The sequence below is a fragment of the Anabrus simplex genome, chromosome 3 (genome assembly GCF_040414725.1).
Source record: "Anabrus simplex isolate iqAnaSimp1 chromosome 3, ASM4041472v1, whole genome shotgun sequence".
NCBI classification, from domain to species: Eukaryota; Metazoa; Arthropoda; class Insecta; order Orthoptera; family Tettigoniidae; genus Anabrus; species Anabrus simplex.
Window position 1 is genome coordinate 129721982 of NC_090267.1, and position 25803 is coordinate 129747784.

General features: G+C 37.6%; 1 protein-coding gene across 1 annotated transcript in view; it reads right to left on the reverse strand.

Annotated features, from left to right (window-relative positions):
- Positions 1-2101: 2101 nt before the first annotated feature.
- LOC136866693 (uncharacterized) overlaps positions 2102-25803 on the reverse strand; it is a 145150-nt gene continuing 121448 nt past the window's right edge. Inside the window, exons 12-17 of the mRNA XM_068226810.1 lie at positions 20809-22126; positions 15757-16100; positions 12782-13022; positions 8724-8937; positions 6501-6627; positions 2102-3169 (exon numbers count right to left, since the gene is read on the reverse strand). Coding sequence (XP_068082911.1) covers positions 2954-3169; positions 6501-6627; positions 8724-8937; positions 12782-13022; positions 15757-16100; positions 20809-22126 — 2460 coding nt within the window. The 3' untranslated portion in view covers positions 2102-2953. The remainder of the gene's footprint in view (positions 3170-6500; positions 6628-8723; positions 8938-12781; positions 13023-15756; positions 16101-20808; positions 22127-25803) is intronic.

Sequence of the window (25803 nt, forward strand, 5' to 3'; positions counted from 1 at the left end):
TATACACAATACTAAACCAAGTGGGAAATAGATGAAGCAAACAGGATACACCGAAGGATAAAGTGGACAAACGCTAAAAATAAGAAGAGATGAAAGAGGTTCATGAACCACGCCAAGCAACTGGAGATGACCTCAAATGACGAAACCTCTGCTACCTAAACTACATTTGACCTTTCACTTAACTGTATCTGAAAGAATACCATCATTCAAGTCTTTGATCTCACATCCATTAAATTAATATAGAGATTGTGCCTCTGTAGAAGTGCTTCTGTTCAGGGAGATTGTCAACAAAATGCACAATCTAAACAATGAAACAACAAAAATTACAGTAGATTAAAAATCCCAACGCAATTTAAGTCTTAGTTCTTACCAAATCCACAGAGGGCAGCTACCTTCATAATCAGCCTTTCCTTTCATGCATCATGTGCAAAAAAAATGAACTGTAATTCAAAAAGTATAAGGAGGAAGCACAGCCTATTTCACATAAAAGTTTCAAACAGTGTTACAATACAGATGCACAAAACTGTGCGTACATGTACAGTACATTTAGCATGAAAAGAATGTGGAGTATTTTTTTGCCCTGGATTACTTATCACTGAAGCCAATATACATTGAACTAAGCATTAACTCAAGAGGGCTTAATAGGTGCACATGTTGTCCGGGAACACCTCCTGGAAGCAAAGCAACTCAATGATGCTTCGTGTGAAACACGTATGAAAATGAACCAAATTATCAGGGTTACAAGACTTAAGCTTTCTAAAACTGTTATAATAGTGCAGTTGTCTTAATTCTTATTTCATTGGTGCTAATTTATTTTCTCTAAATACTAAATTCATATCTTTCATCATTCAATTAAATGTAACTATCACAAAGAGAGGTATGGTCATATGATAAAACTATGAAAAAAAGGATGAAGTCATGAATATTTTATATATGTTCATGCAGTAAGTCTGATGAGCAGCAAAGAGTACTAACCATATGACATGAATAAAATGATCACAGAGACTGTAAGAAAATTCTTCCTTTCTTTATAAAATTACAGTATGCATTTGGTTAAATAGCATCCTTGTATATGCAATATTTACTTTTAGGAATACTGTTTAGACTGGTTTAAACATAACATAGTTCTGAATTAAGTATGGGTTTTTATAAGATCCATTGAAACAGTAATGTATTACTTGCAAGTTCTATGGAGCAGTCTAAGTGCAGACCCATTTCTTGCAAAAGGCAGACTATGCAGTAAAACTAGACTAGCCTACTCCATTAGGAGGGAGGGGGGGTCATATATAGACCATCCAGTGCCTCGAGAAGGCTTACTGTATCATGGGTTAAATGTAGATACAGTACTACTAAAAAATGCAACCAATGTCTTACAGCTGGGAAGATTACACTGTAATAACAAAAATATCCTTTAATAAAAAATAAAAATGCAGGATGGCAAGTGCAATATATTGTAAATGTACTTCCAGTGTTCCTTGCCTAAAGTCTCAACTGTTTTGAGATAGAATGGCACTGTTTTGTAATACTTGAGTTTCGAACATGTAAGATATGTTAATAGACTCCTGAATATTATACTAAAGAATTTCAATGTTCAATTTTAAAAAAATTAAACTTGCAATTAATAAGCTCCTATTTTTCATATTTATATATAATAAGCTTTGTAAAAAGTGGAGTCCTCAATGGGGAGTTGTATTTTCCGCTGGTCAATCTCTGTTCTCCTAATCCTGAACTAGGAAGTGTGCACTCATAAGAATGCCCTCAGTTCCATTATTTTGAAGAAAAGTAATTTATTGCAATGAAGTTTTGGTTATCTTCCAGAAATTATTATCATTAAGTCTAGTTAAATAGACATTTTCCAATAATAAAAATAAAGAAAATTGTCTCAATAGTACAGACAGCTCAGCAGAATTGCTTCTTAAATACTCATTTTAAAGATCTTAGAAAACAGCCTAATTCTTTCCAGCACTGCAGAGAAATCCCTCTCATGAACCATTTATACTCTTCTAAATAACAGAAAATTAACATATTAGCTTTCTTAACTATTTACAATATCTGTACATGTCTGATATTTCATATCATACACCTGAGCACCATATATATATTTTTTTTTAAAGCTGGATATCAATACATCACAACAAACTGTTTTGGACAGTAAGAACATGAACTAGAGCATGCTGGTCAGAAATGCATATCCCTCATATGCCATTCAGTCACACAAAGCTTAGTCACAGTTTCATTCTATAGGCCTATTAAGCACCTACAAGAATTACAGACTTGGTCTGATAAAACTCCTAACTTCAGAGACTATACAATGTCCACGGAAACACTGACAACACCAATACCTAATCAGTACGAAATAATACTGCACTACTTTCCAGACTCAACTGTAATTGCAGTAGGGTAACATTTTAGTGTGCTTTTATAAATAACTTGTATTCCCGACAATATGGGTGGTATGTGGTCTTAAAAATACTTTATTTTAAAATATTAGCTTAAATGTATTTCTTTTGACCAGAGTATCACCAATGCAATGAAAAAACTGTTCCAATTGGTGACGTCACTTCTAGGCTGAATGTGCCTAAAAATAATATTCATGAAGGGCTTTTACTTCTCATGGAAGACTTGAAAAAAAAAAAAATTTAAAGAATATGACTTAGAATTGCACTATTTAAAAAGGGCAGCTTTTGCTAACTCTCTGCATGAACATTAATTTTCATGATATAATCCTTCAGAGTTGCATCAACCTACTCATATCGCTTTCTCCTAGCACTGATCTTTAATTCACTATCACAAAAGTAAATCCATTCTTTGGATTCATCATTAACTGCCGAATGTCTTTGGATTTAGTTCAATCTTAAATACTCTGAGTGTGATGGCTATAACTATAACACCATCACTGGGATTTTGTCCCTCATCATAACTTACACAGTCCACAATCTTAAAAACACAATATCTATACAACTGGTTCTTCATCTGTGTCGGTGCTGTCATCCTCTGCAACAGCAGTACCATGGCACTGAGAATGCTTACGATGACGAAGATATGCTCGACTCTCCTCTCCAGTGTGGCGGAAGCTGATGAGAGGATGCAAAGCCGAACGTAGGCTCCAGAAGAGCTTAGGGAATAGGATCTCTTGTTGAGCTAACAACTGCTTGCTGCGGTGTCGCTCCTAAGTAGATAAAAATAAAATAATTTTACTACATATACAATGAAAAAGCTATTTTTTACTCTACAGAGAAATAGAAATAGAAAGAAAAGTATAAATGGTGGTGGTTATAATGTTCACTTGCAGGCATTAAAATCTGAAGTGCCCACCTTACTACACACAACCAATCAAGCAACGAGCTACACTGAACTCTGCATAAAATTATATTTGTGATGAAGTAACTACTTGGATGAAGTTAGCCCACCTGTTCCTTTCCATTGCCTTTTACTGACCCATTGGGATCCCTTTCGCCTTTTGTATTCATCCTGTGTTCCTAGTCTTTATCACGTATACTAGTGTAATCGTATTTTCTAACACTGACAATGAGACACTAACCAGTACTGAGAACCTTGCATCTCCTTAATTGTACAATATTATGTACAGTTATTTTTAAAATGGTATATAAAAATAAAATAAAAGGCAAAATTGCACATACAGTGCACTCCCAATAATAAGCGTGCGGATAATTTGCTTTGCGGTTAATCCACGGGTCTTGGAGAGTTATTTTTTAAAGTATTAATTCTTACACCCACTAATCATCACGTTGAATAAAAATATCTCTGCCTAGTTTAAAAGAATTTTAATGCGAAGCGTGGAGATGAAATCATTGATATTTAAGGAGACTGGACTTTGTTTCTCTACGATGTAGAAGAAGGCCTATATGCAAACTGCTGCCAGAATGCTGCGAACTTGGAAACATTCGAGCATGTTGCTGCACGTGGCACAGCACAGATTACCGTAATCTTGGAAGCAGAGACAATGAAAGAGGAATGCACTCTGAATTTACCCTCCCTTTCCCCACAGCCCAAGGTTGCTGAACTGTAAGCCAAGTGAAGGGTAGGTGTGCTGGCAGTGAGTGTATTGTAGGCTACTGTACTTGAGAAGTGTGAACGGAGTGTGGAGGTCTTTTCGAAGTTTTGAATAAGTCAGTAGTAAGAGTTTAATATGAGTGGTCAAAAAATGAAATATAAAAGGTTAACCGTCAGTGAAAAACTGAAAATTATAGAAAGACTGGAGAAAGGCGAGACGTCATAAAAGTTATCCTGCGAGTTTGGTATGGGTGAAACAACAGTGAGAGATATGAAGAAGCAAAAGGAAACCTTCATCAAATTTTCTGCTAATTGCGATCGTTCATCGTCCCGGAAATCAATGAGAACATCGGACTATGCAAATCTACACGAAGTCATGATACAGTGGTTTGATCAAAAAACGAGCGGAAGGTATTTCTGTTACATGTAATAAATATCATTACATGTAATAATAACTTGATAACACACGTAGCAAGAAGTCTACTGTTGCAAATACTTCTAACTCATAATGTTACAAGCTATCTTTGTCACCGTCAAATGATTCCACTTTTATATGCTTTTTCAACTAGAATATCTACAAACTCACAATTTACAACATTTGAACATCACTTCAAATTTTGAGATGGTCCATAGTGATCCTATTTGAAACTGTTCTTCAACTTCTATTCACCAACTTCATATCCTCAACGTGTTCTACAACTTCACCATATGCATCTGACTTTCGTCTTTTATCTTCAAGGTCATGATTAACTTCAGATCTCTCGACTAACTTTGACTTTTATTCTCTCTTCTTTACTTTGATTATATACGATTTTTCGCCATCGTCTAATTATAACCGCCAGACTATCAACTTTACTTTTATGCAATCTTACTACTTGTTGTATAACAATCTGTTGTTTTATCCATTGTACTTATTTTAGCAGCCTTCTAATGTTAATTTTGTTAATACTTCCACTATTATATCTCATCACATTGTATTTTCAAACCATCATTGTTATTTTTAATGTTATTTTACTTCAAATCTCTTCAAGATTTTAAAATTCATTTCATTACTACATGTTATTAAGACGCTTATTTTTAATTTAAGGTTAAGACTATGGCTGATGATGCCTTCAGGGAGGGCGAAACATGTACCACTATTAGCTAACAAATTTATGTAAATCATCCAAGACGATTTTGTATTGATTAGGTGGTCTAATAAATAACTTAATGTTATTATTTCAATCAGGTATTTCTGTGTCCGGCCCAATATGTGCTGAGCAAGCAAAACATTTTCACAATGCTCTTGGCTTAGAAGGCAATTTTGAAGCATCTTCTGGCTGGCTTACACGATTTAAGAAACACTACGGAATACGAGAAATTGCTATTCACAGAGAGCGTCTCAGCGCAGACACGGGTGCTGCTGAAAAGTTTGCACAGCAATTTTAAACATTAATTGAAAAAAGAACAGCTTGACCTTAGACAACTTTACAATGCAGACGAAACAGGGTTGTATTGGAAATGTTTACCGTCCCAAACATTAGTGATGCAACAAGAACAGCAAGCCCCAGGCCGCTAAATATCCAAGGAAAGAATAACCATTATGGTGAGTGCTAATGCAAGTGGTGATCATAAATTAAAACTATTAGCGATAGGGAAATCCAGAAAACCCTGTTGTTTTAAACGAGAGAATGTACCTTTGCAGTACTACCATCAAAAGGCAGCGTGGATGGACATACAGATATTTAAGGATTGGTTTTACAATCATTTTGTGAAACAAGTGACGGCCTACCTAGTTAAGCAGTCACTGCCAATCAAAGCAGTGCTCTTGATTGACAATGCGCCTTCTCATCCACACAAAAGTGAACTTAAAGAAGGTGATATTTATGTGAAATACCTTCCCCCTAATGTAACTTCTGTTCTCCAACCTGTGGACCAAGGTGTTATTGTTGCTTTAAAGAAGAACTACAGGTCATCTCTGTTACAGCAATTGGTTGAGGAAGGCAATGATATTCCAACATTTTGGAAGGACTTCAGTTTGTTGGATGCACTTCATGCAGTCATGGGACAAAATTACTGCTACTACGTTCGCACGATCATGGAAATCTGTTCTAGGTGAAGAGCAAGCATTTGCCAGCTTCACTGCCCCAATGTGGCCCCTTGAGTTCAAAATTTATCTTCATATTGTGATCTCTCCTCCTTTTGAAATCTCCAATCAAGTTTGTTTGTCTACTTAAGTCATTCCACCCCATCTCTCCACTGATAGCTTGGAACAACATGACACTTGGGTTTTGAAACAAGCACTTACATTCTACAATGCAAAGATCCAAGAGAATGAAGAAGTACTGGACTGAGAGAAAATTGAAAAATCCAATATGAAGGCTATAAAATAAAATAAAATAACATAAAATAAAATAAAATAAAAAATAAATGTTATTTCCAATCTTACAAAACCACCAGCATCAACTTTCTACAGGAGGAAAGGAGAACTAATCTTCTGGCATTACCTTGGGAGCTTCGAAGCAAGCAGGGCAGTTTTCTGGGATAATAGGAAGGTTTCTGCTTTCAGCAAACTGACGTAGATTCTTCTCTCTAACGTACACGAACGGTCGAATGACTCTAAGATCACGCTCTCTGGAAAAGAACAAGGTGATTACATTATTATAAAATGATCATATTTTACCTCCTTAAATATATTATTGTAATGAATTAATGACACATAGGATGATAATAACAATTATTTTTACATTGATAACTTCACAAGTTTGAACAATACAATCATACAACAATTAATGAAAAGATTAGTAGAGACAGCACACAAAATGATGCCAACTACAAAAAATCAAATCACTGTAGCTATTCATTATGCTTGTACCAACTGAAGATATTTTTATTACTACTAGGAAATAAGAATATATGAATCACTAGTTTTAGAAACAAAATAAATCAACTTTTGCCATAAATTGAGATTATTAACATACTATGGTAGAAAAGGTGTCTGTCAGGGTTATGTATTGTCACCTCTTTTGTTTAACATTTATTCAATTTTTAAGGAAATGCTGACAGAATATGATGGGATCAAGAGATAAAAGGGGAAGTCATTAAGATCAGGTATGTAGATGACAATGTTGTCATAGCAGATGATTTACCCACCCTTCAGTTCATGATAAATTGCTTAGTTCAGCAGTGAGGAATTTGGCCTATATGATAACCCTTCCAAAACAAAATGATGGTGTTTTCTAAACAGCCAATATGAGCAAATCTCACAATGAAAGGTCATAGAGTAGAGCAAGTGTCCCCCTTCAAATACTTGGACACCATGCTGAATGATCAATGTGATTCCAAATGAGAAATAAAATCAAATTGGGCAGGCCAGGAAACAATTCATTACGTGAAGAATTTCTTTGTAAGGTCAGATCTCAGTCTGCTGCTATGAATCCGCATGATCCGCTGCTGTATATTTCCCATTCTCCTATATGGATGTGAGAGCTGGACCCTGGATCCAAGCACTGAAAAATATCTAGAACCTTTGAAATGTATCTCTATCACCATTTCTCACGCATACCTTGGATACTGAAAATGTCAGGTCCTCCATCGGATGAAAAAACAAAAAGAACTCTTACTTATTATAAAACAAAGGAAAACACAATACTTAGGGCATATCATGAGGGGCAAGCGGTATCAATTCATCATCATCATCATCATCATCATCTGCAGTTTCCAGCTGTTGTCGGGTCTGCTTCGGTATCAATTATTACAGCTAATTAGTGAAGGAAAGATACAAGAGAAACAGTCTGTTGGTAGACTGAGAAATTCACGGCTAAAAGACATTCGAAGGTGGCACAGATGTACATCAGAAGAAGCTTTTTATGTTGCACTGTCATGATCAGAGCTGGCTACGTGGATTGCCAACCTTTGAATGGAAATAGGGTCTTAAGAATAATAATAAGAAAAACGATTGTAGTCCAAAAGTCCAGGAATACCGCTGTTTCTATTCTGGCTATTGGTAGTGAATTTTGCATTGCTGAAAATGAGAGAAACCAATGCAAAGGTGTTAAAAACAAGGTTCATTATAAAAGTAATTCAACATTCCCATGTGGAGGGGAAAGAATATAAAATCAACAGTGGTAAAACAGTTCCAGCAAAAAGAACTGCTCTGAGATGCAACTGTAAGAAAGCATGACATAGAAGTAGTGCAACAAACTCTAATATTAAATAGATATAACAGCCTCAAAACAAAAGATGAACAAGATCTTTATATGCAAGGACTGACAGAATATCAGCCTGTACAGAGGAAGAGCAAAAAAGTTCTACAATGCCCTGAAAATGTCAGGAACTCCATGTAAAGAAAGGGACAATCTTGCAGTGCTAACTTATGAATACATGCAGGATATTAGTCTACCAATTATCCCAGTGCAAGAGTTATTCTACTTATGCCATAAATATATTTGAAATTCACAACATGAAGACAGAAAGTGGTCACTTCTTCATCTGAACTGAATGACACGGGATAAGAGGGCTTAATAAGGTGGCATCATTCGTTACATCAATCACAATTTCTCCAAAGAAATTACTTGACTTAATCTATTTTATAACAGTTGCAGGGGATAAAACAGAAAGCACAAGATTGTTCATGATCTGCGCAGGCCATTGCTGAAACCAACTGTTTTATGGAGACATGTATTCTATTTATGATGCCTTCAAGTTTTAGAAAAGAAACAAGAACTCACCGAATATAGTAATGAGCCTTCATGGAACGCAATCGACCATTGTGAAATACTGACATGAGGAAGCTCTCTGAGAGGTCATCTAAATGCTGTCCTAGAGCAAGCACATTATAACCGTTTGCTCGAGCAGCTGCATATAAACGACCACGTTTCATTCGACTGCAGAAGCTGCACACAGATTTACACTTGTCTAGTGCTTTGGCCTGCTCCAAAATAGCTGCAACATGCAAGAAAAAAGAAATTATCTCAAAAACTTGCATATTTCCTTAAATATTCAAATTAATGTGGCTAAATGTGGAAACTACAGTCCAGCAACACTACCCCTTTTTGAACTGCCTCCTGTTATTAAAGACAGAAAGAAATGGAGAAGTGCTTATCGTATCGCTAACCCTGTATAAGAACAGGACAAGGAAAAATTTTAAAAAAAAGAATAACAGCAAGTTTCTTAATATTAAAAATTGTGGATTTTAAGATAATATACATCAGAGAAAATGAAAACATTATACATCAACATGGGAAATAGGCACAGGTGTAAATTATTGTTTTTTTCTATTTATAGCAAAGGGATTTTATAGCATTAATTATTTGAAGAAATAGCATTTATTGGTTGTAATCCATTTTCCTATTTTATTTGGCATAACTGAGAGGGGTAGATTCAATTGAAATACTTGGCCTAACGCTCTAATAACCACCACAGTGAACACATCCCTCTACACGGGGCATCCAGCATCCAGCCATAAAACTGGGCCAATCTGAATAAAATGGGAAAAAGGCCAGGAAGAAGGTGAAAGAGATACAAATGGACTTACATAACCTAATCAATTCAACACAGTTCACGTAAATAAATTAACTTATCATAGTGCCATTAATGTTGCCAAAAAAGAAAACAGAAACAAACAAAAACCATGACATTGCAAAAAAAAAATATATATATATTTATAGCCACACATGTTTGGTGTTTTAATCATAAGTTTGAATGAAATGATAATACTGCACATATTTCATCAGTTTCTTCCTTTACTGCTTTCTAATATAGTAGCCTATAGAAAGAACATTTGTGTTTAAATTTAATGACAACCTGTATTTATTGTAATTTAAAAATCAAAAATAGAAATATTACAAATTACATACAATGCATGCCTTCACATTAATACTTCCCTTCATCCCTTCCAAGGAACGACCAACATGTACTTTGTAGCAGATGAAATTAAAGATAAATATTGTGCATTTCCATCCTTGCTGTACGTAAAGAATAAAATGAGGTCTGAAAACTTTTCTTTCCAAACTTAAACAAAGAATCTATGAAACTCTTGTAACTCATATTTTGCTGAAAATACAGTTTGTTACCATAATATAAACTTAAAGTATTGATTTTCAAGAATGGAATTGGCCTTAAAAGGTTCCAAACATGACAAGATGTAAAGAATGAAACAAAAAGTGTAAAAATCACACTTATTTTTATCTCAGCTGTGATATTTATTTTCATGCCTCTAGAAATAGGTACTAAGCCAATTAACATACAGAATGTATATCAAATTACTGTTTACAATTTGTCAGATATTAAAAATATACTAAATGTAAGTCTGATCAATGATCAAGAGTCTGACTGTGGTCAGGGTTTAGAATTCCAGATGTGATCTGTAAAGGTGGCGAATGAAATATATGATGAAAATTGAGATTGTGGCGAGTGTTTGGTCCGCAAAAACTATTTTATTTTTTATTTTGATTAGGTTATGTAAGTCCATTTGTACCTCTTCCATGTTCTCCCTGGCCTTTTTTTCCATTTTATTGTATAAGGTTTGATTTTGGTGCTCCAATGTGGAAACAAACAAACAAACAAACAAACAAACAAACAAACAAACAAACAAACAAACAAACAAACAAACAAACAAACGTAAGTAACTACATGACTTCCTCCCTACCTTAAACCACCAGTTGCAGGAGTTATCATATAAATTTAACCCAAAATGGAATGAGTACTCTATGAGAGAACCTACTCTGAAAAACTCTGTGAGAAAGCACTCGTAGAAAATTTATGAAAGAAAGAAAATATCACACAAAATATGAACACAGAACATGAAGGATGGGGCGAGGGCATGAGCACCAACTAACACCCAATTTGGAGTCCCTCAGGGCAAGAGGCAGAGTGTGAGAACAAAGAAACAATCATCAAACATTTTTGTTTGACTAGAATGTTAGTAGTTAAGTCAAAGTAGAAGCTTATAGATGATGTTTGTTGAGTGTAGTCGTGGCAACCTTGTATGGGGTACAATTCATTATGAAATATGAAAAGGGGTATACTAATGCAGTGATTTAGTCACTTGACTCCCAAACCAATTATTGTCCTGAGTTCAAATATCGGTGACTTCAGGTAAGATTTCCACTAGGACCAGAGTGAACATTTGGCTGCCCTAGCTGTCCCCAGCCATTGATCCTAGTGAAAATCTCAAAGTCAACAGTCCGGAATATATGGGTTAGAAGTTGGGGGCTAGACCAAAGTGTTACTGCACCACTCGTATAAGCTAGTGAGATAGATACACTTTATACAATTTATCACCCACACTGCCTAGAATCCTGCGTACAGGTGAAATAATACGGGGTCTATTAGAATTGAGATATTTATTTTCTTTTATCAATTTTTTTATCGTAAGAGCTGTATATTTGTAACTAGCAATACGCATGTACTTCGCTGTATGTACACATCATAATGATCCCCTTGTGGGTGGGAGTGGCAATACATCCACAGAATTCCCTACTGGTCGTAAGAAGCAACTAAAATGGGACCTGGAGAAGTTAATTTGGGAGCATGGGTTGGTGAGGGCCTTAGATGAGCCTGGCATTTTCTACTTATTTGTGCCAATCTCCTCAATTTAATCTTTCCCATTTAACCTCACTTGGTCTACTCTTGTTCTCTTCTGACCCCAATGATATTATACTTGTGAGGCCTTGGGAGTCTTTCATTTTCATGGTCATTCTCTTCCTTTTGCCGATACCTTCATTCTTTCAAGGGTCAGACCTCTTCCTTTTTCTCTTCTGATTTAGGGTTAACAGGGATGGTTGTCCGGCTGTACAGTATTTCCTCTTAAAACAATAATCAACACCACCACTAAAATTGCAATGAGTTTTGTGACATAAGTGCAACAATAAATCCATATTGGCAATACAATTCATCATAATATTGGTCTACATAACAGGGTCAAAATACGTTCAGTAAAATATGCATATAAATTACTTCTTCCTCATATATTTAATTAATATTTACATTATTTTAAATGTGAATACCATATTCTATTCCAAAACATATGTACCATACACCTTTAGAAGTTTTGAGGATTTTCAATTTTTCTTGGGATCTTGGGAGTATCAGGTTTTCTGGTACAAAGTTTGAAGTTTCTAGGACACCTGGAAATGCCTCATTAATTTATGTGTATCTGCATTTTTATATTGTCTGCAAAACTCTTCGGCTCCCTAGTACTGAATCCGCACTTATCTTCAAGATTCGTATTGGCAACCTCTGACACAAAAAAATATGAAAAGATTATGCATTGCTGCGAGATATCTGGTGGTATAATTGCAACACTTTAAATACTGTTGTTATTTACACAGCCAAGTCAAAATATAGGTTAAGCTTGAACATGAGTGAGGCAAATCAAAGTACATCACAGGAACAACCAAAAACTCCTACATGTAAACGATGGTTTAGAGAATTCATATTGATCAATCATACTATCAATTCAATTCAGACTTCATTTCCATTCAGTTGGCAGTATTACCAGAACCGTTGTAGCTCCCTCCTTACTCCTCACCCCCCGTAAAACGAAGTGTCACTGAAAGTTTTGAAGTTAGTACCTGCCTTTATAGTTTGCCTGTATAGTTTCAACTATTTATTAGTATAGATAGAGAGCAGTTTATGGTAAATATCACTAAAGGAACCTTTCACTTACTACAATTTCGTTTAACACATCATCAAAAAACAAGACTTTACTTCACACATGTACTAGACATTCTAATATGCAATTTCAGAAAGTAATCAGAGCAAGTTCCAGAAAACATCTACTTACATTGCTCCTCGTAGAGGTAAGGTACTCCTAATGCTGCCAGATATGGAATGAGTGGGCGTGGGTCATAAGCTGTACTTCCGGGATCAACTGTCGCTGCTCCGAGCATGAAATGTATGCCTTTAGAACGAGCATAGAACTGGTACTGGTGCAGAGTATGCAGTAAACTGAGGGAATCCTTGCCTCCAGACAGACACACCATAACACGGTCTCCATCGCGGATCATATCAAATTCTTGAAGTGCCTGTAGAGAATTAATCAGTTAATTTTAAAGAGAACACAATGGTAAAATCTCGGTTAATAAACTAAAATATATCCAATAATGAATATTATCAACTTGATCTGCAATAATGCAAAAATAGAAATATAGCTGGATTTGTTCAGGATTCTGATTTAACTGTGCACCATTGCTAGTTAGGCATTTTAAATTATACTGTACATAGTTCAGCGTACCTACCCTGGCACTGTAAATATTTAAAGTGGAATGAAAATAACCAAATGTCTAAAGAATAGTCATAATTGCATAACAGTGATAAAGCAGCTCACATGAGAAGAAAAACATATGTTCACATATGGACACTGATAGGAATAGATGTAAGACTTACAGATAAGTCTCTTAAGAACAAAAGTTCACTCAGAAATATGCAGACATTATTTTCAGACAGCAGATTGCCTGCAGATCAGTGTTTTCAGCTTGGCATTGATTCTACTTACTTGTGTCAGGCTCCTCTCTTTCATACTTTCTTTCAGACCTGCCTTGGTCAACACTTATTCCTCTCCATCCCTTCATTCATGTCATTTCGGCTGAGGACCACGTCATTTTAACAGTCTCCTTCCCCGGGCTTTTAACACTTAGTCAGTACCCTCATGTTCACTGCCGTGTTCCTTTCTTGCTCGAGTGTCCATACCTTATGAAAAATTCTAAATTCCCATTTAGGGAATTAGATATTTTTTACCAATAGAGCATGTCAAAAACATATCAGATGTAAGGCTTTTCAGGCGTTTGCTCTATTAACCAGCGTTTCGTCTTAGGTCTGACACTAGACTCGTCAGAGTGGGATGTGGCAGACCCTACCCAATGACGCTGGGTGTATGCAGGTGAGCTTATCAGAAGCCTATATATGAGGCACAGTCTGATAACTGCATACGGGAGATAAATATCCACAATGGAATTATTGCCCGCCTAGCAATTCCGAATGGAAAATTCTAAATTCCCATGGAGGGAATTAGATATTTTTTACCAATAGAGCATGTCAAAAACATATCAGATATGTTTTTGACATGCATACACCCAGCGTCAGTGGACAGGGTCTGATACATCCCTCTCTGACGAGTCTAGTGTCAGACCTAAGATGAAACGCTGGTTAATAGAGCAAACGCCTGAAAAGCCTTACATCTGATATGTTTTTGTCCATACCTTCCCTATTTTCAGCATCAGCTTTTCTTGGAAACTGTTGTGGTCTTGCTTTTCTTCTTAAGTGGGTTGTGCTCCTGAATATCATCATATGATTTCCACCTCTTGTAGATATTTTTCTATCTCATAGTCTTCTGTCTTATCTCCTCATTCTGGAAATATGAGAAGATCTGCTTCACTGACCTTGCAAGGCTCATTCTTGTCATGTGACTGTAGACAGCAATCCTTTTCTTCCACATCATATGGTTATATTTTCCACACGGAAATAAAGCTCGTGGTTATGCAGTCTTCTGTATTCGCATCAACATTTCAAGTACTATTTCGATGAGGTCATGCACTGCTCCTGTGCACCTTAACACAAAACGTCACTGCATTTAAGCACTCTTGAAAATCAACTGTCTGTGTTGAGATATGATCCGAAACTCTTGAATACAGAAGAAGGCAAATTCCTAACCAAATGAGTTATACAGTTGTCATGGGCAATTCAAATTATTTGAATGTAGGATGAGAAGTGACTTAGGGCTTAGAATATGATTCTTTTCAGTTTTAAAAGATCTAAGAAAAAATATACTCAGGTTAATAGCAGAAAATTATCATAGCCCAGCAAGATTGAGTCACACAAGTTTAGTTCAATGGTACTACTACTACTACTACTACTGCTGCTGCTGCTGCCGCTACTACTACTACTACTACTACTACTACTACTACTACCTGCCCTGCCAGTCTCCCGGACGTTGGCGATCAATGTGGAAAGTGCTTTTCTGTCTTCAGCAACACAGTACAGTTCTTTGGTACTTTTTATGCCTGTCCAGTCTTTAATATTCTTAAGGCATGTTGTTCTCCTTCTGCCTACTGCTCGGCACCCTTCAATTTTGCCTTTCAAAATTAGATGTAAAACTGTGTATTTTTCACCATGCAAAACATGCCCTAGGTATGCAATTTTTCTGCATTTGATGGTGGTTACCAGTTTTTTTTTTTTTTTTTTTCTTTTTTCTTTTTCTCTGTAGTACTTGTTCATTGGTGGCATGGTCAATCCACAAGACTCTAAGCATTCTTCTATGAAGCCAAAGTTCTAAGGCTTCCAGTCTTTTGATGGTGGCCTCTTTTAACGTCCAAGCTTCAACCCCATAAAGGAGAGTAGACCAAATATAACACGCTGCCGAAGTTTTAAATTGAATGCATCATCACACAACAATGTTTTCATCTTCCTGAATGTTGATCTTGCAATTTCTATTCGGCTCTTAATTTCTAGGTCTGGATTCAAATCATCCGTTATCCAACAACCAAGATATTTAAGTTTATTTACTTGTTGAATATGTTGGTCTTTAAGTTTCAGAGTAGCATTATTTCTTCCCCTGCTGAAAACCATTAGTTTTGTTTTTTTGATGTTGATGTTTAGACCCATTTCTTCCTGAACTATATTTTGTCCAGGAATAGTTGCAAACTTTCAACACTATTAGCAAGAATTACTGTGTCATCTGCATATAGCAAATATATATATATATATATATGGCTGCAGAAGAAAGACAACTAAGGGAACACAAGAGTTAATAAGGAAACTTACCTCTACTGCTGGTTTCCAAATAGCTTTTGGTGGACAGTGCCACCTGGCTTTACCATTATCTGGAATGACCACTTCCTCTCCTTCAGCTGGATGCTCTTCCTGAGTTCCAGTATCTTTGCGACTAGCCTCAAGAGCTGCACGGCTCAGTTGCTGCAGGGAGCCCACAGAAGGTGCAACGGGCAGGTTGATCTTCCGTCGTCGATTGTTCCCATCCTTGGCCAGCGTGTTTCCGGGAGATGAAGAATCTGATTCTTGGAACGTTAAGTTAATGCCACTATCTTGTGAGCTAACACTGTTTATAGTGGAACGCATTAACAGACACTGCTTGTTGCTCACACCAGAACCTGTAAAGGAGACCTTATTACAAAACTGTACTGGGCCAGGAAACGGGAAGAGTGAAAAAGAAGTCTGGTTTCTAAGCCATTCCACAGTCAACGTTTATGTCTTAGGCTTAAATTGTAGCCAGTAGCTATTATAACATATATTATCGGTTTAAAACTTTCTACTGGGGCTAACAACCTTTAAAAGCCTGTCTCCTTTAGTTTTCTGCATGTTACTATGCAGGTAATAATTATCTTAATGTTGTATTTAATTCTTGTTACTTATTATTTTGCATCTCGGTGGCATCTGGCATAATTACAGTTAAATTGAAATAATAAATATGGTAGTTCAACCTATTCAATACAAGTAAATAAGAGATGTAGAGATTACATTCTTATTTAATTAAAAGTAGAAATGGTACCGGTTTCGACCCCAGTCTGGGTCATCATCAGCCGATTGTAACTCGAAAAACAATGCATAAGTAAGAAAGAAGTTAACGGTCAAGTCCACACAATATCAGTTGAAGAGGCGATATAAAAATAACGGGGGTAGGCACTGTAAAATTCAGACGAAGTGGAATGTAAGTCACTTAAAAGAAGTAATGCGTAATCTTCCGAGCATCAGCACGGCACACGCAATGTTTGGCACTGTTTCACAATGTTCACGGAAAGCAGAGAATAGTTAAATGAGCCAGACTGCATACACCGTCAGGCACAAAGTCACAACACAATCCAAATATGAAGATCTAAAGTCATGAAGAAGCCGAAGACGAGCAGTTCAACCGTAGTAACTTGCAAGCTCCAGAAGATCGGCGCGATGTTTACAACGTCAAGTGCTGTAGTTTCATATGCTGACGGAAAATGAAGGATAGATTAAAGATCAAGTATTTGCTTAGTTCACGTTGACGTTGTAAACATCGCGCCAATCTTCTGGAACTTGCAAGTTACTGCGGTTGAACTGCTCGTCTTCGGCTTCTTCATGACTTTAGATCTTCATATTTGGATTGTGTTGTGACTTTGTGCCTGACGGTGTATGCAGTCTGGCTCATTTAACTATTCTCTGCTTTTCGTGAACATTGTGAAACAGTGCCAAACATTGCATGGGCCATGCTGATGCTCGGAAGATTATGCATTACTTCTTTTAAGTGACTTACATTCCACTTCGTCTGAATTTTACAGTGCCTACCCCCGTTATTTTTATATCGCCTCTTCAACTGATATTGTGTGGACTTCACCGTTAACTTCTTTCTTACTTATGCATTGTTTTTCGAGTTACAATCGGCTGATGATGACCCAGACTGGGGTCGAAACCGGTACCATTTCCACTTTTAATTAAATAAGAATGTAATCTCTACATCTCTTATTTACTTGTATTGAATAGGTTGAACTACCATATTTATTATTTCAATTTAACTGTGATACTTTTCAATACGGAACAATGAAATTTTTATCTTTAAATCTGGCATAATGACAAAGGTAGCAGAGTGTTGTTCATTTCAAATGAACCCAGGAGCATTCTCCAATTGCTACCATAGAAGGTGGCACTATTTAAGACCCAGATACTCCTGGATAGAGATCCACACCAAAAACGATGCATAAAATACCAGTAGATATATCAGGTGTGCAGAAATGGAAACTGGAAAATAGAATAGGTCCGCAGGACTTTGACCAAAGACAACGTGATACAAGCCATAATTTGAACCTGCTGTGCCTGCATAGAAGAATCTACCTTGGGAGAACATCTAACTACTAAATGACAACAGAACTGAAAGCAATAGGCTTTATTTAAAACTGAAAGAAAAATTTAGGCCCATAAAACACACATGAACACTCAGAATCAAAACAGAACAATGAGCATAAAACTTACAGCTTGTTTGACATAAATTGTCGTGGGAGGATGGCCTCAAGCGGCCTATCAAAATCATCAAACAATTCTCATCGCACAAGATAGCATCAAACTAAAAGTGCTCGCTATCACACACATATCGGGAACAGCTATGCACTCCTATAATAATACAAGCAGAGCAAAATCATTCTCGATTAATTACCGAAGTATTCCCCTCAACAACTGGACCAATCACAAAAGAATGAAAATGGGATGGCCTGCCCTCACAGATAATGACCAATAAGATGAAGGCTGCAACAATAACATTTTGGGGAGGGCATAACAACGGATTTCTCAGTGATGCCTCGCATAATAATCATAATACCAGGCGAGCTGGCTGTGTGGTTAGGGGCGTGCAGCTGTGAGCTTGCATCCGGGAGATAGTGGGTTCGAACCCTACTGTCGGCAGCCCTGAAGATATGTTTTCCATAGTTTCCCATTTTCACACCAGGCAAATGCAGGGGCTGTACCTTAATTAAGGCCACGGCTGCTTCCTTCCCAATCCTAGGCCTTTCCCATCCCATCGTCGCCATAAAACCTATCTGTATCGGTGCAACGTAAAACAAATTGTTAAAATAATAATAATAATAATAATAATAATAATAATAATAATAATAATAATAATAATAATAATAATAATAATATTATGCTTATATGCAAGTGAATGCCTGGTACTAAACTATAGATTAGATAAACGTGAGGTACTAGAAAGGAGAATCATGAGAAAAATCTTAGACCCTGTGAAAACAACAGAAGTATGGAAATTAAGATCTAATGATGAAATATACAGGAACATAGAAAACATAACAGAAACCATAAGAAAAAGGAGATTGCAATTTTTTGGACATATTTACAGAATGGATGATTCCAGATTAACAAAAAGGATTTTCAAGTACCATTTCGACAAAAAGGCAACAACTAGCTGGATTCAAGAAGTAGAGAAATATTTAGAAAGAAATAACATAAGAGAAGAAGAAACTATGGACAGAGAAATTTTTTGAAAGAGGGTAGTAAGTTTGGAAGGATTCCAAGGTAGATTGAACAAGAAACCTGGTGCGAAGTGGTCCGAGGACAGAAGGAAAGAGCATAATGAAACGATGAAAGAATATTCGAAGGAGCGGAAGAGAAAACAACAGAGTATGAAGAACTGAATTGAAACTGGCACGTGGTCCTTAGCAGGCCTCATCGGAAATAATAATAATAATGATAATGATAATAATAATAATAATAATAATAATAATAATAATAATAATAATAATAATAATAATAATAATAATAATAGACCAAAATCAAAATATGGAGCTAGAAGAGGAGAGAAACACAAATATATTAAATGTAGAATAACAGCAAAGTCAAGATATATGGAATAAAACAAAACACCTCCTTGGAGTAGGGTCACATACGGCCCTACCATGCATAGTAGTCCAAACACAACCATGAGCCTGAATTCAAAATAAAGACAGGTGCAGCTCAAAATGCTCTCGTAAATTTCTAAGGAATACAACATGACGGGGCCCAATACATACAGCACAGAAAACATGTCCTTCATAGGACAGCCACACACAACCTCTTACCATCGCAGGAAAGGTCAAAGTCAATCTTATTCCACAATTCTTATCTCCACCATTTTGTCCCGAACAAATCAGCTGTCTCCACTCAAGGCACACGACAGAGATAATTGAACAAACCCACCTGTCGAACTCTCAGAATCATTCTGAGCTAAGAGAGCGAAATAAAGCACTGAATACAAGGCTTGTAACGAACAAACACCAAGCATCCATTCAACCAAAATAAACTGAATGATTCCCAATTACAAGGAGGGTTTGAGCTCAAAGAAGTCATATCATAGGCCTGACTAAAGGACGTAGAATCAAAATATACACACGTACAAAATGGGCTCCTTTGTCCTTATGATAGACACCACCGAGAAAAAAAAAAGTAACAAGAATAGGAAAGATCACAATATGAAGATAAAGCTGGAATTCAAGTGGACAAATTGGGGAAAAGATTCGTTTATAGGAAGGAGAGTTAGGGATTGGAATAACTTACCAAGGGAGATGTTCAATAAATTTCCAATTTCTTTGCAATCATTTAAGAAAAGGCTAGGAAATCAACACCTGGGCGACTGTCTTAAATGCAGGTAGATCAGTAGTGATTGATGATTGATACAACATTATGATATTACCTGCATAACAGGGTGCAGAAAACCAGAGGAAACTGGCTTTTAAAGGTAGTTAGCCCCAGTAGAAAGTTTTAAACTGGCGATATATGTTAGATTAACGCCTCCATCTTGTTTGTCAGGAACACAACAACCAATTGCCAAGGAATACAAAGTTCTGTTAAGAAAGAAAAATTAAAAACAGATTGCGAATGGGCATGTTTGCTGCAATCTTGTTGGATGATATTTAAATAACATGAAGAAAACAAGAGTAGAAAACAAATAGGGAAAGAACATGACATGAAACAATTTGAGCCTACGACACAGCTGAAATATAAGCATGCTGACTGTGGAGCGGCTCAGTTCGGACTTCTTTTTATTCTACACTTCCCACATCAAGAATGAAGATCTGTTAAGATTGCTCCTTCTGATGAAGCTGGGAAGCAGAAATGAGTTCGTCAGAGGCTGAGAAGAAATAGATCAGCTATTTTTAGGATCTCTTTTTTGATGTAAGAAGTGGGTATAAAGAGAAGGCTGGATAAATGCAAGAAAAGGAAATGGCAAAATGTTTCATTTCCCCAACAAATACTTTCCAACTGACTTCAATAAAATTACTTTTAAATACTTCTTCCATGCTCAGTTTAATATGCATTCCTTAAATGCTAAAAATATATAAAACAACACATTACCATCAATACCATTGGGCTCCTCATCCCAGCCATCATTATCTTGTTCATCTTCTGAACGAACGTTGTCTTCTTGGGCAACAGCTGCTGTGTCTCGTGCACCAGTGGTCATTACATGGATCACAGTCTCATCACTCGAACATTCACTAGACTGGGTTCGTTCACCAGCTAGGTCTGCTAGTTTGTTGCTAATGAGACCTATTGGACTAGAAAATGATTCCGATGCGTCTTGCGTGGACTGTTCGGGGGACGTAGGCATCGGAGATACTTCTGTGATGGATGAATGGTTGTCGGGTGAGATGAGGACATCGACTGCACTCACCACTTCGCGGATCTCGGACTTCATCTTGCATGCCATCTCGCGTGACATGTCCATTAAGTATTCGGCCACCTCGAATGCAGATACGGAATCACCCCTAAAACCATCAAAACTACTTCCCGAGTTATTCCGCACCTTTTCTTGAGGAGTATAACCATTAGTCTGACAGTGGTTATCATCGCCTACATCAGCTGACAGAACATCTTGAACTTTGGAGATCACTTCACGGATTTCTGATTTTATTTCTGTTGCCAGCTCTTTAGTTACTTCTTTTACATATGCCTGCAAGTCCTCAGGACTCTGTGATGTGCCATGAACAGTAGGTGATCCCCGACCCTCTGAAGGAGGAGGATTAGCAAGCTGTAAAAGTCCAAGGCTATTCATAGGTGAGGATGTATTGCCAGATAGATCATGATCTAAAGATAGCAGGTCAGTCTGACTGCTACAGCTACGTTTGTTACCACTGCTAGACATCACAATACCTAAACTAGCCATAGTGATAGGGCTGAGAACTGGTGGCGACACATTTGATGAAGAACCTAGACTGTAGCACCGAGTTCTACTTGTATATGTCGGCACACAACCTGGTGGAGATGTGAGAAGGGCAGCCGGGTTAACTTCTTCTCCCACAGCAAAGTGCAGGGGCTGCAGTGCACGAGGTGATTTAGGTGTGGTAGAGTCACTGCTTGGACTGTGATAAAGAGCAGGTGAAGAGCTGAAATGCTTCTCGATGCAAGGCAGACTGCTGTGTCGAGGTGAAGTCGCATGAGTCTTATGACCATTAGGTGAATGTGTTGGGGAGATGAGTCCGTCCAGTCCTTCAGATATACTGCCTCGGGAACCAGCATAATCCTTTGGTTGGAAGGGCACATCGTGTTTCACATTCTGAGAATGGCCAAGAAGCAAGTCCTGAGCCTCGCTTGGCAACATGAACCAACGTAGACGATCCGTGCTCTTATCAAACATGACACACTGATCTGCGAGGGGATAGCGTTGTGCCATCTGAAAACAAACATATGTACATATAAACAATGGATCAAGACAGGAAACCTAGCAAACTCCCTCTCCTCTCCACAATATGCTGTAAAGACTGATTTTTACTTCATCACTTTGTTCAAGAAGACAAAACAGTCAGTATAAGTTTGTATGTAACTTAAAGGTGTACAAATTCCACTTCGCACTTGCTTACCCCAAGCAACTCTGCTATAAACAGAGCAGCTTAGCTTGCACATCACCAAAACAAGAGTGCACGTGTATTGAGCGTACAAGCCATATAGTGACCAAACCTGGATTCCCTTAAGCCTGCCAAGTTTTGCAGGACTTGTTCGGATTGCTTGACTTCATCAGTGTGGAATAGTGTGTTAAATGTTGCTATGCATTTCGTTCAGTGCAGCTCAGTATGTGTTAGCAGTGCAAGGAGCAGGAGAATGAACAAACCAACTGTAAAGGAAACCGAGGAGTGTTTAAGAAGTGGTAGTTTTATACCAGTAATGAAAGAGGGTGCAAGTCCAATATACAGTACAAAAAACATTTCATGTGTTTATGATTAGCTATCAAATAAGCCAATAGGTTTCTCTCAATGCATTTTGTAAAAAGCTACTAAGCATGCACTCAGGAGCTTCAAACAAACAAAACTTACCACAGTCTAGACATATTTTATAGGAGGACAAAAACTTGATAGCTGACAGGAAATGTGCACCAAGGACTTGAGACCATTTTGCACTATTAAGGATCAAGTTATTTTTCTTCTTAATTTGCAGTAGGCATTGGTTGAAATGGGAAAAAAAAAATATTGCTTAGTAGATATTAAAGATGTTATACCCTCTCCAGTAATGGTAGCTAGGAAAGTACAAAGATTAGCAAACAAAGTGTGTAGTAAAATGCTTTCTGATATAGTGCATGCTATTCAGTCTGGTATCTGTGCAAGTATCACTAAATTCTTCTTCCTCCTCTTTTCCCACACCCCCGTTGAGTCAAAGATTTGTACTGTTGTCACATGTGGACCTGGTACTATCTTTACAGCTGGATGCTCTTATGATGTCAACCCTTTTTGAAAGGATATGTTTATTATTGCGCATTTCTGTGGTGGTTGGCAATGCCATGTGTTGAGGATATAGAAGAGGGGAATATTGGTACAAACTCATATACCCAGTTCCCAAGACAAAGGAATGAACCATGCACAATTACAATCTCCAATCCATCTGGGAATAGAACCCAGGTTCCTCTGAACCAAAGGCTTTGACTCCAACCATTCCACTAAACAGTAGGATGTAAGTTTCACTAATCTGTGGACAAATAATTTCAAGGGAATGCTCTCCTACATTTAAGCGCTAAGTGGTATTTGAATAAATACTCTATTAATGCGCTCGGCATTTCACGACTCTCAAAACTCATGCAAACAGTTGCACTGAGTTGGAGGATCAATTGAAAAGTGTAGGCATTTCTCTTGAACATATCTGCAATATTACAATGGTTCCAGACCAAGAAAGCGACATTGTTCAGGCCCTCAGCACGTAGTACAAACATCTTCCATCTGCAGCTGATATTATTAATGTGCTCTTGAAGCATGTTCTAGATGTACACATTCAGTAAAATCTCTGGTTGTGTACTTTGAAAGAAGAGGCTTATGAGTGAGATTACATTCATCATTAAAACAGTATGTTACCACTCAGTGGAACAGCTATTTTGACATACTGCGGTCAGTTCACTCCCAGATAGATGTCACGAAAGCTTTTTTAAAGAACAAGGGGCCACTCTGATAAAGTGGTAGGTTATGATAAGGACAATACTGGCCAGTTTATAGAGTTTCTTAAGATATTTAAGGAATCTTTCATTTATTGATCTTAGGTAAATAGATACACTGTTTATTTTGCCTGGCAAAGTTAGGGGCACTTGAGGGTGAAGAGGAGCCGTCCTTAGTTTTAACATTTTGTAGCACAGTAGGAAGAAGAAAGAACAAAAGCAAGCAAGTCAAGTTGCCTGTAGAGTGCCTAAGTTGGGCTGAGCTTGTCCTGGACAGGAATGCAGCAGCCTGGCTGTACTGTTGTTTACGAGCTACCAGCTTGCCTACCTGCTCTCCAAGCAAGCATGGGCAAGTTGAAAGCAGAATCTGTACACCTCTAATGTAACTTCTATGCCAACTAACCATATTTGATTTGAGAAAAATGGCAGCTCCCATGAACTGAACAGTAATTGACAATGTTACATTAGAACAAATGAAAGAATCTTCTGTGTACAACAAAGCCTCATAAATATAAAGAGTACAAAATCTCATGCAAAATAAACAGGTGCCAAAAAACTAAAATGTACCATAAATAATAATTTGGTTTCTCCAAGCTTATTTCATAATATTAAAAGTGTATACGACTTTCCTTTTATTTCCTCCTAGCTATTGTACCAGTCTTTGAAAAGTTGCCCATGCAGGTTGTTCAAGTATATGATGAAGAAAAAAAAAATCTTATTTGTAGCTGGGTTAACGTATGAATATGGTGGTTTGTAAATTAACTATTGAGCTAAAAATAGAAGGTGTGAAATACAATGTGACTGCTACTGGGTACCTTTAAGATATTCAGTGCAATGGAAGGGGTACCTATCTTCTGAAGTGCCTCAGTATAGACAATGTTCTGGGTATCTGCGCCTGGCAAATGTATAAAGCGCAAATTTGAGGACCTGACTCAAGAGCAAGCAACATACAATTGGCTGTGTGAGAAACATCCTGAATTCCCAAGCTCTACCCCAACAGTAGTGAGCAGTTGGTCTTGTGATTTAATTATGAACACGGCAAGTTGTTTAAATTGGAAGGGATAATTGCTCAATAACAGACAGTTCTAGATGAACTACATGCAAAGAAATACAGCATACGAGTCTACTTCTAGACAACAGATGTCATCAAAATGTGTAACAACCACCTAACATTTCTAAGCGAATTCTGTTCATAAGTATTGTTACGTGGCAGCCCTGTGGTAGCCCCTTTCAGTACTTCCAGGAAGAGGCTAGTGACTCAGACGACCTGGGATCTCCCAGCCGGCTTGTGGGGTGGGGCCGGCCTTTCCGTGTATTGTTCTCGTTGGCCGGCTTACCTGTGCGTTTCTTGGAATTTCAACGGGAATGTTCTGACTCTAGTCCCTTCGTGAAAATTCTGGCTCAAATCACCTGAGCTATAAAAAGGGAGGCTAGCCACAGACAGTCAGTCACAGTTGGGCTCCGTGGTGGAGTCACAGTCTGTATTGGGCTCCGAGGTGGAGTCAGTGTGAGACTCGGTGGTTGGGCTGAGGGTAACAGAGGTGTTGGCTGTTGCTAGTGTCCCACTGAGGTCTGAACAAGGAGCTGGGATTTGGTGTCAGAGAGACCAGCAAGTGGGTGGGCTGGAGACGACGGATCGGAAGACTGTACTGTGTGTTCACGTATTTCTGTGGACTGAGGCTCGGCGTGCATCAGCAAGGGAAGCCGCTATCGCAAGTGTGAAGGTAAATGGACCTGTGTTAATGTTCGCTGTTGTGAGTATCGTCCTGCTCTTGGATACTGTTGAGCTGTTTAGTTGTTCACTGCATGTGACTGTGTGAATTACTGGACTGTCTGTGGAATCGAACCAACGAAGAGTCATCGTGTGTCGAGTGGCCCGTAGCCCTGTGTACAGATCCAGCTGTCTACGGACAGCTGTGGTATGAGGTGACTGGACT